Source organism: Lonchura striata, chromosome 4A, assembly GCF_050655825.1.
Source record: "Lonchura striata isolate lonStrDom1 chromosome 4A, ASM5065582v1, whole genome shotgun sequence".
In the NCBI taxonomy this organism is placed as follows: Eukaryota; Metazoa; Chordata; class Aves; order Passeriformes; family Estrildidae; genus Lonchura; species Lonchura striata.
Genome location: NC_140742.1, coordinates 11,903,705 through 11,917,630, shown reverse-complemented (window position 1 = coordinate 11,917,630; position 13,926 = coordinate 11,903,705). Strand labels below are relative to the sequence as shown.

Genomic DNA, 13,926 nt, shown 5'->3' with positions numbered 1-13,926 from the left:
TACAGATTTTGAAGTACTTTATCACTGTTTCCAAGTCTCTCCATCCATTCAGAGATATATATATGAGACTAATGTAAAACAGTAATATAAAACACATTTCCCCTCCCTAATAAGCTTAATTTTTGGTTTCTGGAGAACAGCGGGAACTCACATCCTTTTTCCTCTGGACTTCCCTTCCCTAGAGGTCCCTCCTGGGCTGCCCGCACCCAGCGCCGTGGTCGCACCGGGTCATGGCTGCTGTCTCTGCAGCTGCGGGCCTATGCTCCGAGCGGCTGTTTACTGCTTGTGAAGTAACTGCCAAAGCTGTAATTAAAAAAAAGATGCATAATATATAGATATATATATATACATACATTTAAAGCCCGTGGCTTTTAGCCATCACGATTGCATGCTTAATAGCTGCATCCAAGCACTCTCTCTAGGCTCCCAGCCTGGCGGCTCCAACACAGCCCTCCCCTTCTTTTCCCCAGAGAAAGGCATTTCAGGTCACTTGAATTATTTAGCGGGGTGTTTTTAACCATCTCATGGGCTTTGCTCCTGCCGCGCGGTGCCTGCAGAGCTCGGGTCTGTGGTGGGTTTTTTTTATTTCTTTTTTTTATTTTTTTTTTTTTTTTAGCACGCGAGGTGGAGTTGCTCCACTTCCCTGGCAGAAGGAGGAGATAAAACGCGGGGGGAAGGCGAGAGGGGCGGCTTAGCGTGTGAGGGGAGGGGAAAGGCCGCCACACCTGCGGGCCGCGCGGCCCCTCAGGCCCGGCCCTGGCCGCCGGGACCGCTCACCGGGTCGCTCTAACGCAGCTCTCTCTGTCTCTTCCCCCCACCCCCCCTTCCCCGCCGATCCTCCTTCCCCTCCCGCTCCTCATTCATCCTCCCCTCTCCCGCCCCCTCCCCGTGCAGGCGAAGCGGGCGCGGCAGGAGGCGGAGCGGGCCGCCGCACGTCCCCCGGCCGGCCGGCCGGCCCCCCCGCCATGGGTCGGAAGCGCTGCGTGGGGGGAGACGGCTCCAAGATGGCGGCGGGTTGCTGCGGGGTGAAGAAGCAGAAACTCTCCAGCTCCCCTCCCTCGGGCTCGGCCGGCCCGGGTGGCGGCGGCGGCGGCTCCCACTGCGGCGGGGCGGCGGCGGCGGGGGGCGAGCCGGGGGCGCTGCCCCCGCCGGGGGGCCCCCGCCTGAACGGCATCGGGGGGCTGGCGGGGGGCGCCGCCGGCTGCGCCCTGTCCCCGCCGCTGCCGCCCAGCTGCGGCGGGGGCCCCGCTGGCCTCTCCCCGCCGGCCTCCTCGCTGCTCGCCTCCCCCGGCTCCGGCGGGCCCGGCTGCAGGAAGATGGTGGTGTCGGCCGAGATGTGCTGCTTCTGCTTCGATGTGCTTTACTGTCACCTGTACGGATACCAGCCCCCGCGGAGCCCCCGCTTCACCAACGACCCATAGTGAGTATCGGCGCGACCGCCCGCGTGGGCGCCTCGTGCGCGCCCGTCCCGCCCGGCTCCCCCCAGCCGGGCGCCCTCCCTCCCTCCCCGCCGGCTCCCGCCTCCCGCCCGGCACCTTCCCCGCTGCCGCCGCCCGGCCGCTGTCCTCGCCTGGCCCCACGCCTGTCCCCGGGCCCGGCCCGCGGGCGCCCCCGCTCCCCGGGAGCCGCGCTGCCCTCCCGCCCCGGGCTCGCCCCGGAGAGCGCCGCGCTGCCCCCCAGCTCGGTGACTCCCCCCCGGCCCCTCTCGGCCCGTCGGGCACCGGGCTCGCTGGTGACATCTCCCCCGTGATCCCTCACACCTCTGGCAGCGCCCTGCTCCGAGCGGCCGCCTTTGTGGCAGGCTCCGCGGCCACCTCCGGCCGCCGCGCTCCGTGGGCAGTGCCCGCTCCCCGCTGGTGGGCTGTGTTCAGCAGCCCCCCGAGTAGCTCGCTCCTCGCTCGTTTCACCAGTAGTCCTTACTGGGACCCCTTCACTAGGCAGCCTCTCGCTGTCCGTGTGTTCTGCATGAGGGCGGGCCTCTCCTTCACCAGTGCTGGATGGTGAGTACCCAGTATAAGAGCCCTGTCGTGCGAGTCCCAGATTTGTGAGCACTAGTGTACCTGTACATTTCCCGTGCCAGGCACTTGTAACGTTACTTTGGTCTCATATCGTTCAGAGTCCTTGATTTGTAATGACTCCTGAAGATCACCCAGTGTTAGACATCCTGAGTCCCTGAGTAATGCACCAAATCAAATTCCCAGAGTTTTGAACAGATCACATAAACACCTGTTACTCCCATCCTCCCTCTGCCTCCCAAGCTTCCTTGCAAGAGTGTCCAACAGGGGCCTGTTTTATTCCCATCCCTGGCCACTCTTGTTCAATGTTTGTCTTGAGCCCTGTGCCCCACTGCCTTCAGGAGTGACCTGCCAGGACCGTGTTGCCCAGCATGTCAGCACTTGCAGCCTGCCTGTGCCGAGGAGCCGGGCATGCTGCTGCAGATAGAGCTTGACACATCAGGGAGTAACTTCTCTCTGACAGGAAGTTCCTTCCTCTCAGCCGGGATGAGTTACTGAGTGGCTGCATGATCCAAGTCTGTTTGATTGTAGAGTTAATGTAAGGGGTTGTTGAAAATGAGTTTCCAGTGTTTTACTTTTCTTTTAAATGGAATGGAGCTCGTGTGGTGAGTTTCCAAGCTCCAGCTGAGACTCGACTGTGTTGGTCCACCAGAATGCATGTCACTTTTTTACTCTTATATATAGCATGACTACCAAGTTTGTGAGAACCTGTGCTTTCTCAGTACTTAATGAGTGCAAGTTTTCTGTATATGTCCTGGCCCCTTGTGCACCCTCACCAGTGCAAACAGTTATTGTGCAGTCTGTGTTTCATTAATGAGATGTAGTGTATGCTTCTTGGTGTTTAAAAATGTAATATATTGATAATCTTATTTGTAGTCCTTGCTGTTCTAACACTCAGGATCTATACATCTCTTGCATACTTTCAGCTGCTGTCATGACAACCCAGCTCTGTGGATTCCTACTTAACCTGCCACCCCAGCAAGTCTTCCTTATATGCTCTTCATAACTCCTATGTGATTTCATCAGAGTACCAATAATGAAAGGAGGGCAGGGAGACTCCACTGTGAGTTTCTTTACCCAGGTCTTTTGCAAATCCATGTCTGTCCTTCTGTAGATAAAAACTGTTCAGCAACTGCTGCTCTGAGTAGACATTTTGCTGTGCGTTGTCCTGTGTCTGTTTTCCATCCCAGACCACTATAGGTTGCAACATCAGCTTTTTGCTGTTTCACTTTTTCATTGCTGTAAGAGAGTTGAATTTTGTCTGTGTCTCTGTAACAATATTACCTCGGTGTTACATTTTTTTTATCTGTGTTGGAGAATGACTTGTTGAACAGATTAGTTCTGCTGTCTGTTTTATTAGTGGAAGAAACTGAGGCAGGGATGAAGATCTCAGCACTGAAATGATGTCCAGTAAGCTCTTTGATTCTTCTTAGTAAGCAGTAGATCACTTGAAGTTTTTCCTCCTGCTTCTTACTTTAACAACAACACAATTGCAAACTAAGTAAAATTAGTTGATTTTTTCTGAAATTCATATGTGTTCTTCAGATTTAGTTGCTAGACTTGGTGAAAAGTTGCTGTATCAACTTCTGAACTTCTAGACTTCAGGAAGTGGCACTGTAATTAGAATTCACAATGTAATTTCTTTTTATTCCCATGCTTGTGCCATCATGCATGGTTGTATAAATCAGGAAATTATCTAACAATAATTTTGTATTTTCCCCTGATTGGTTTCAGAGTTTGGTTCTCTCTGGATCATTGGATGGCTTCACAAACATTTGTGCCTGCAGAAGTGTGAGGTGGGAATAAGCAGACAGATGGCAGAACTGCTGCTTTCAGCAGCCATGTGAGCTGATTATGTTTGTGCAATTGGGGATGCAACTTTGAAAAAGTTGTTCAGTATTACACGTAAAATTTTAGCTTGGTCAGTAAACTGCTCCTGCTAAGTGTTCAGAGGCAGCATGATTTCTAGCATTCACAAGATTAACAGACAGTTGTATAACTGGGTAACTCACAAGGGTTAGATGTTGACTTTGAAGCTGGGCTTCATCCTGTACAGCAAAAAAAAACCTGAATGAAAACTGGTGTTTTTCAGTGAATGTGTGTTGCGTCTTTCTGCCTTGAATTAATTTGGAGGTTTTGTCCATAGACTGAAATACCTGGTCGAAGAGCAGTGGCCTAAAATAAGAGTTTGTATGCAAAGTATGGAATTATTTTTTAAAGTTATGTTAATTACAGGGAGGATGAAAGACCTGTGAGCGGGTATCCTCACACAAACATTACTCATATTCCTTGCAGGTCTTTGAACAATGAAACTGGGCATGATCAAAGAAAAGCAGGTAGCTGAATCACTTGGACAAGGGGTTCTGGCATCTTGTCTTTAGAGCAAAACCTGCTTGTGATACATCTGGATTTTTCTGACTTTCTGATGGCAAGATGAGGACAGCATCAGGGCAGCAAATTCAAGGCAGTAGGAATTACTCAAAAAGCTTGTTTTGAAAGGGTGTGGGTTTTGAACTCCAGGGCAGCCCATACATGGATGAAACAGTTGGCATTTTCCTATCTCTGAAGTTCCTAAAGCACAAGAGAATAGGGTGTTGAGGGTATTGCTAGGGAGGTGTTGGTTTGGAGGGGGTGGTGACTCATGGAGTTAAAAGAAGATAGCTGGAAGATACCGAATCTCTCCAGCAGTGTTTTGTTGAGAATAGGCTGAGGAAGTTCTTCTAGCCATGGACTCCCTCTCCTCTTGTAGGCTCCATGGATCTGCAGACATTTTATTCTGTCACTCTTAATTGGACTTGTACCTTTAATTTCACTTCACTTTGGGTTGCTCTCTAAGCCACCCTTGCCCTTCTTTGCAGGATATGTCTGGCAGGGCCTGTGTCTTGCTTCCACCAGTGCGATGGCTCTCATTCCTGAGCTGCAGAAGTTATGTAGAAATGACTCTGGCAGTGTGAACACTGATACAAAATTTGAAAATTGCTGACTCAGACACAATTGTCTCTAGGACAGAGTGTCATCTAGACACTGTTTTTGAGACTCAGTTTGATGAGTAAAGTTGCAGAACACTGAACTTGTCCATAGAAATGAATTGTAAGGGGATGCAGGAAGAGTTGTAAAAGCATTTTAGCCCACTCATTTATGGAGAAGGAAAACTGAGTAGCCTTCTTTCCCTGTGTTTCTTGCCTTTCCAATGTGTAATTCCTATCCCTGTATTGCTTTTCTGGTTTGGTCTTGTGCAATACACAAGATGGGCCATTATGATTAGTGGAAACAATACCATGTCCTGCCTTCCATTGTGGAAGTGGAAAGGAGGTGTCTACCAGTGTGAAGATGCTCAAGGTGTACACTTGCTCACTGCTGTTTCCCTTCTAGTAGGAAAGTGAGTGGAAGTGCAAGAAGGTTGTGACAAGAGAGGGAAGATACCTGTGTGAAGAGGAGTTCAGTTGAAGCTGTGCTGTGGGGAGTGAGGAGGACCTTCTTCTTAGAATCTCATCTCTCTGCTCACTGTACTGATTTCCCTTGGCACACAGAAATCATCTTTCTGAGTTTTGGTCCTGCACAATGTCTGCTTCAAAATCTTAATCTTGCCTACTTAATTTTAATATTAACATCTTTGTGGAGAGGACATTGTCTGGCAGTCCATCAGGTTAACTTTTTTGTCAGTTGTCTGCTTTTTGTAGTCCCTTCTTGAAGGTTTCCTGCTAGTGAGCAGGATTATTTTAGTGGTGACCACCTGTACTTGATACAATTTGTAAGGGGAATCATCTGAAGAGCTCTTTGGGAATTGTATTCAAATGCCCAAATGAAGACTGGCTCACATCTTCCTCATCTGTCTGGGGACTGTGCTGGCAGCAGTAGGTGGTTCCTGTAGCTGACCTCTGTACCTGTGGTGGTTCTGATGCTTTAGGGAAGCTGACAGCCCTGTGCACATGAGGAAGTATTGCTGGCTACCACATTCTTTGCTAGGAATAATCTGTATGGCTTGACCATTTTCAGTGATTGACCTCTGGATTAAAATATTGTCCAGGTGATGGCCAGTTTTGAGATAAAGACTTAGCTCAGAAATTTATCTGTTCCTTTCTTCATTGATGACTTGTGGCATTTTGCAGCAACTGTTTGTTTGGCTACAGGACAGAGATGCAAATCAGCAGCCATCTTAATGTGCCTGACTTTAGTATTTAATTGTGTTTTCAGGTCTAATTTACATAATCTGAAAGGATATGGGGTAGCAGTACTACACTACCTTAATATTTTGTTAGTGAAATCTGGAAACATTTCAATTCAATACAGTTTAAAAATACAGAGTTAGCTGGTCTTGTGCCCATTATTTTTCTCACTCAAAGACTTTAAGTTGTGATTCTACTCAAACTGAGTATAACTTAATCTTGTAGTAAAGAAACAGTTCTAGGGTTACTGGATATTCAGGGTTTTTCCTTAGTTACTGTGTCTTGGTAAAGTGTTGATAATGGTGGAGAATTGCTGGTAATTTAGATTGAAATAGCTTAAAATCTTCCTGTACAGTTGCAAAGCTAATTTTTTTTTCTTGTTTACTGTCCACTGCTTTCTAGTAAGGCATTGAAGAGATGAGACTTATCTATAGTGTGTACATATGCTTACACATACATGTGAATAAAAATGTTATGGCTTGCAGTTGATAGAATTTCATGCTTTTCTCAATTTCTTGTTTCTTGGCTGCAGCCTGACCTCCAGCTTTAGTCTCTACAACTTATGGTAATGTTGCACTTAACTCCTTGCTTGCTCTGGTATATGCTTCTTTGCAAGCTTTTCTTTGAAACTTTGTCTGGAAACTCAGAATTTCATATTGTCTTAAAAAAAACCAGCAGTGTTCTTTCTCTGCAATCCCTACACAGAGTTGAGCTGTACCTATTTTCATTACTGCTCTTAGTGCCAGGAATATGAAATTTTGTTGTTTCTCTGTAGGACTTGGTTTTATGGCAGTGGAGACTTGCACTGTTTTGTGGCAGACTCAATAATAATAATAATTTATATTTATTGTTACAGTCCAATATTACACAACAGCTATAATGATTGCTTGGTCACAGCCAAAGATCAACAAGGAAACACACAGGGAAGTGTTCTTTCATGTCTGTGTGTCTGTCTGACTTAATTCTGGTTTTCATGTGCGGGTCATGTGGATTTGTACAAGGTTCAGTATTTTCTTCTGAATTAACAGCATGTATTGGTCTTTACTGTTGAATGTTAAATGTTGGAATATGAAGTGGTAGTTCTTTCAGAGTGGCATTCCATGGTAGATGCTTTGAAAATATAGTACAGTAGAGAATGTGTATTTTGGCTGGCACTGGCAGTGCTCAGCAGGGAATTCCCAGCATATTTGAAAGCAGATCTAGTGAATGCATTTTGGTGCAGCAGAAGGACAGAAGGGATAAGGTTGCATGGCTTCAGAAAGAAGTTGCCTTTGCCAGTAGGTTCATCCTCTTGATATGATTGGTGAACTGAGAAAATATGCTATGATAACCTCCAAATTAGGTTATCTGTAATTTGAGGACTTTTTCCTTCATAAGTTCACTTTAATGAGTTGTTCTTACATGCAGATGAGGTAGTAATACAGGAAATCAAATCATTGGCAGTCTTAAGGATAGACCTTGGTTTTGTTTCTTTAGCTAAAAGCAGTCACCACAAATACTACGTGCTCTGATTCTCTGCAGTACTAGTTCTGTGGAAGTTAATTGTTCTCATATTCATTGTAGGATGGAGAGGAGTCAGCAGCGACCTCACCTTGTGCCATCAGTCTGGTCATTCATTTTTATTGCCTCCTTTGGTTTAGTTACATTCGTATTGTTTGTCATATTTTCTTTATTCTATTTGGTGCTTTATGTTCCTGCTAAAGATTTTCATGGCAATTCAGATTTTAATATTGTTTTGACATTTAAACTCTGTCAGAAATATGTATTTTGTGTCTAGACTTGGTATACTTCACACGTACATCTAACTTCAGTATTTTTTGCTAGAAATTGTTGAAACGTTAATGATTTAGGAATGCAAGTATTTTATTTGGAGCTGCTGAAAGAGTATGTAGTTCTGCCTTCTTTTCAGTTGCGAGTTAAATATAATAGTAATGTTATCTAGCACTGAATACTAAAACAAGAGAAATTTAATGTTGGCACTTTTAAGAAATGTTGGCACAGTTAAGAGATAATCAGAAAATAAAAATTTGGAACCCTGGGCTAGTTAATTTTGCTTATTTTACAGATCTAGACTGTGACCAGTTAATGAATGAAATGTAGTCTTTAGTTTTTGTTCTCTCAAAACTCATGCCATAATTAATAGAGCAAGCTCACTATGTTATCTGTTTTTGCATTAAGTAACTGTTTACAGTTAAGTACAAGTTTTCTGTAGCATCAAATTACTTCAGAAATAGAAGTGTTAGTTGTTTGATATATGTATGCCATATACTGGTGGTTTGTGGCAGGAGTCTCCATGGAAGGTAGGAAATATGTAAATTATTTAAAAATAATAGTAGACTCATCAGAGTTTGGCCAATACAGAAACTGTTGCTAGGCTGGAGGCCAAAACAAGTCCAGTCAGGCCCTGACCCTCATTAACAAAGCATTATGAAAATGCTTGACTTTTTTTATGATGTTTATGCTCCCAAGGAGTGGGTTATTAAGATTGGTACTCTGCTTAGCATTGCAAAGTTTGCATTTAAATAACAAGATGGGGCGGCTCTACTGTGGTTAATTGACAAATTCTCAGAAATGTCCTTGATAACAAAGCATGCTGGTAGTGCAATAGCTCTCAAATGGAATATGGCTGTTGAGTTGGTCCTATGCTGCACTTCCTCACTGTGTGGTAATACTCTGGTATATGCTGACTGACCAAAAGTTGGGCAGTTTATCAATCCAACACTATAAACAAGTCAGCATCTGTCCTGGGCTAGTTGTCTGACTTTCTAAAAAGCCCTTCATTTTTGTGACTGGGGTGTTGGCTAAAGCAATCAATATAAAGGGCTTCATTTCTGAAGTGGCATACCTTCTTGTTCCATTGGTCAGAACCATATTTGCCGAGGTCTTTTTTGTTTTGCTTTTGTGTCATCCCTTCACAGCTGGTGTCCCCTAACAGTCTGCACGTCTGTGTCCATGCCTTAGAGGATATGCCTGAAGTTTTTGTAAGCTGACGGGGCTCTGGTAACTTCCTGGAAGGCAGTGCTTGTTGTGAGTACGTGGATATTGCTTTGCCACACTAAGTACTTGCAGCCAGGGTTATTAAAGTGCTAATTTCATGAGAATGACATCTTATGGAATACAGAACAGCTCCGTGGAGTTGTGGCAAGGTCACTGGGACAGCAGCCATATCAAGATCTGTATGTCTTCCCAGAGCACTCTTGTGTTACAAAGATGGAGTTTTCACAATATTTAATGGTATATAAAATCTCTTTTTTTGTTTTCTTTCCATTAGCTTGAAATCTGTGGCACCTTTGGCAAAGTTGAACCTGGGGCTGCAGTGATTGTAATATATATGCCCTAGACATACTCCTGTAATTTATCTTTTGCCCCCTGCCACCAAAGATGTCTCCTCTCCAGGCTTTGTTGGCACACCATGGGTTCTAGCATCTGTGAGGCTGTCTGCTTTACTGAGTGGTGCTTGGGGGCCATGTTTGAGACAAAAGAGAGAGGAGGAGAAGGATCCCTGTCATAAGTTTTTATCTTTAGTGTCAGTAAGGCTTCTGTTTTATCTTTTCTGAAAATTGAGTGTTTTTCATGTGGCGCTTTGTACAGAGATGAGAATTCTATGGGTGAAGCTCAAGAATTCATGAGTTTTATGTGTATTATTAAGGTAGAAAAAAGTATGTGATTCTCCACTGGTGGACAGCAGTGTGGGCCTGTGTAAATCTGGTTGCTTCCAGCCCCTTTTTCTAGGTAACTGGAAGAATATAAGGGTTGGGTGCCACACTATTTTCCTTACTCAGTAAGTGAGCACAAGGGTATGTTCAGCTGCCAAGGAATGGCAAGTTTGCAAGGCTGTTCTTTTCTGTATAAATGAACTTGCTGAAAGATAAACTTTTGGGGAAGATGATGTGCTATGCAAAGGTCCCTTGCAAGGACCTTTATGAGGAATAAAAAACATATTTTTGTAGTCTTCAGTACTTTATTTTGTCTGCCACATTAAGTAGGCAAAGAAAGTGCTGCACCAATCTTCTCTTAAGTAGTGTTTCTGCAGAGAGAATGCTGGGGGCTGAGCGGGTGGTTGAAAAACCGACAGAAAAGGTGTAGTGAGGAAAGAAGCCCTCTTCAAAGAGTGCTGCAGTGCCTGAAGGGAGGTGACTAACTGCAACTGAAGCATCTCATAAGCGTGAGGGGAACAAAACTCCAGCAAGTCACTGACACAAATTAAAAACTGCAAGCCAAGCAGTAGAAGGTAAGTTATTTTGGTACAGTGTTACAAGCAAACTGAAGAACCAAATGGTAATGTAGTATTAAAACTGATCCCTGATAAGATGCTGATAGAATGCAAAGTTGTAGTAATGAGGCTCACTCTTCCTTAAGAAATAAGAGCAGGATTCTGGACCTGATTCAGTTCTACTAAAATTGAAAAATAAACAACCGGAGAAGAGGCAGGTGGCAGAAATCTCGCATGGGATATTTCCCACCATAGTACCTGAATTCCTCTAAAATACTGGACTAAAATTTGAGAAAATGCATGAAGATTGGGGCTGTTCATTGGGAAGGAATTCTGGATAAACCCAAGCATTAAAAATTAAGTGTTCTAAAGAAGGATAAATGGAACACAAATTACCTTTTTCTTAATTCACTGGAAAAAGTTTCAAGTGAAACAAGCATTCCTGTATACACTTAACCACTGTGGTCTCTTTTCACCTCAAGGATGAATTATTGCAGTTTTCTGTGCTTGGACAGCTTTAGCTTTTAAGGTAGAAAATTTAAACCCCTGTAAAAAGTAGCTCCCAGCAGTTCTTCTTTTTGGGAGAATATGAAATCTGTGCTTCAGGTTGTTTGGTGCCAGCTGCTTCTTTTTTTTTCCCCTTCCTTTTTTTCCTTTTGCACGATTTCAAGGTGTTAAGTTTCTTCACATATGTAATGTAAATGTCTTGGAATAACCTGCTCAAAGACTACCTACTACCCTTTGCCATCCTGCTAATTTAAGTATGCTTTCTTCTTTTTTAAATGTGTTGAGATGCTCAGTAGCAGCAGATTGTTGCTCATCCTGAGCTGAAATAGTTACACTAGGCAGGGTAAATGAAGATAGAGGAACATGATGAACACTCTGCTGCTGCAATGTGAGATATTACTCTTTCTCTGACCAGTGGTCATATAAATGTATAGATGACAGATATACATCCAATACTTAGGCAACATAAGCATAATACACTTTCTTGGTTGTCATTTTATGTAGAATGTTTAATGGAAATTGCTCTGGAAGGGAAAACTAGGCCAGTTCAGAGTGGTCTCTGACATCTTGGCACTAAATTTTAGGGGATTGGAGATGCCAGAAATTTCTTGGAAGAGGCCATTGCAGAGAGATCAGTAATGTTCAGATGGTTCCACTGGTAAGATCTGTACTTGTTTTTAAGTGATTGGATTAGTCAAAAGAAGGAAGAGACAATCTTATATAAAAAGACTGAATGGCTGTTGGACCTCTGAGTGTTTCTGGGGCTTTGCAGGTTCTGTCCAGCTCTCTGTATCCAAGTTATTAGAGGAGGCAAGTGAGACTTAAGGATGAATCACTGCAGTGGTGTTTGGAAGGATTGTTTTGTTCCTGGCCATGTGATTATGGTGGACAAGCTTGAATGAGGTCTTCAATCTCTCTACCTTGTGTTCTTTATGTAAAAATAAGGCACCTCAACCTACTCTTCTTTGTCAAGTTAGTATAGAGAGAAACTGGCTGTTATTGCAATTGTTCTTTTTCTTGACTGGATTATCCTGCCAAGAAGCTCTCCAGACTTGGCTCAAGATATTTTTGCCTAAATTGGCAACTTGGAGGCATACACTTTTTTTTTTTCCATTTTTTCCTTATTTTCGTTTTTTAAACTGTAATCTACTATATCTGAAATGAATCACAGTTGTATTCATGTTAGCTTGACTCCTTTAAAGGCTATTGTTGCTTCTCAAATAAGTCACAGAATTTGCAATGATTTTTTTTTCAGAATAGTTTTTTCATTTGGGGTTCTCATAGTCACAGTATTCTCCTTCATAGTTTAGGGTTCTGTTCAGTGAATACTTAAGAATAGTTCAGACAGTTTTAAGGTTGGTAATACAAGTTGAAGACAAGACCTTCTGGAAATCATACTGCATCTTGTGTTTCTGTTCAAGCAGTATGAACACCATTGTTTTATGGACATTTTGAAACTCGGAAGAGGGAGGAAGGTATGGTTATGCATTCCGTGCCCTGCTACAGCAGTAAGTTATAGTTGTGTAGAGACAAGTTCTCTTGATTTTACTGAGTGTTGGAATTGGAGATGAGCAGAAAGAAAAGGTAGGGTGGCAAGGAAATACAAGCAGTGACCTTATAATGATACTTCCCTAAATGTTTTTCTAGTCTTTAGGAACTAGTAGTTTGGGACATCTGGAGCCAGAAGTGATGGGTTTCACCAGTAATTCTCCCCAACACCTCATCCACCCAACTAGCAATGAATAGGTTATAAATTAAGTTTTATGAAAGTGAAGTTGGAAGGAAGAGACTATTTTGCAGGAATGGTTTAAGTACTTCAGGGGCTATACTGTTAGAAATGGAATGAAAATCAGTATTTTTTAGAACAATGCCATGTACTTCAGGAGTACATAAATACTGATTCTGGAAGTTAGGAGTTTTTTTCTCTCCTTAATGGTTTTCTGGTATTTCCAGTTGACTGTCAGATTGCTTAGCTTTCATTATGCTATAGATCTATAAAGGGCAGGTGGCTATTTTAAAGAGTAATTATAAGTAAGAATATAAAAGTTCTAAATACAGTTTTAAAAGGGAGTGGCTGAGAGCTTACTCGTAAAAGTTTATGGTTCTGCTGCTCTCAGGAGAAAGACATCTTGTGTTTGCAAAGCAGGGCAGCCAGAGTGCTTGAGAGTGTGAAATCATCTTGCAAAGGAAGGTGAAAAGGGCTGGGTTGCTTTAGAGGATCAGAACAATGACTAAAAGGTACAAAATTTGATTGAGGAGAGGTGTGTATGTGTGTATACATATTGGTATATGTATATATATATATATTGTACATACATATTGGTATGTCTATATGTATCTATCTCTTTGTCTGTGCATATGTATGTGTGTATAGGAAGAGAAAGACAAAGGGACACAAATTAACTCTTTAAACTAAATGCCAGTACTGTTAGAAGAGCAAAACGGATATTAAAAGACTGTGAATTAATTTTAGATTTAGAGTGTAAGGTTTCCACTTTCTGGAGTAATGTGGCATTATTGTAATCAGTAATAGGATTAGTGGGGGCAGGCAATCCAAATAGTTTAGATAGATCTTGATTACTTTGATAAGATATATGTGACACATTGCCTTTGGTAGTAAGTTTAAAAGGTCCCTCTGAGTTCATTGGAGTGGAATTGGGCTTTAGGCATCAATGTGGCATTTTACCTTCTCAGGGGATGGATAGGTGGCATTAATCCTGGTCCTTGGTTGTTTCTGCTTTGGTAATATGTTCTAGATTGAGAAATCATCTGGTCATGAAGTTTTCAAGAATAAAGACAGTAATTTTGCCATTGAAAGTCTCAAGTTATCAAGATAATGTGACAAAGCTTGTCTTCTCAATATCATCTTACCATCTTTATTTCCTGCCTGAAAATTCTTCTTTTTTTTTTTATTTTTTTTTTTTTTAATTGATACTGCAATCATTGCCAAGTTGTTCATGTCCTCATGTGTGTAACCATGGTAGTTAGTAATGATCTACTGATAACTCCTTACATGAAGTTAAGT

General features: G+C 43.1%; 1 protein-coding gene across 1 annotated transcript in view; it reads left to right on the top strand.

The window, feature by feature from the left end:
- Window positions 1-950: 950 nt before the first annotated feature.
- AMMECR1 (AMMECR nuclear protein 1) overlaps window positions 951-13,926 on the top strand; it is a 72,343-nt gene continuing 59,367 nt past the window's right edge. The window contains exon 1 of the mRNA XM_021547858.4: window positions 951-1,420. Coding sequence (XP_021403533.3) covers window positions 966-1,420 — 455 coding nt within the window. The 5' untranslated portion in view covers window positions 951-965. The remainder of the gene's footprint in view (window positions 1,421-13,926) is intronic.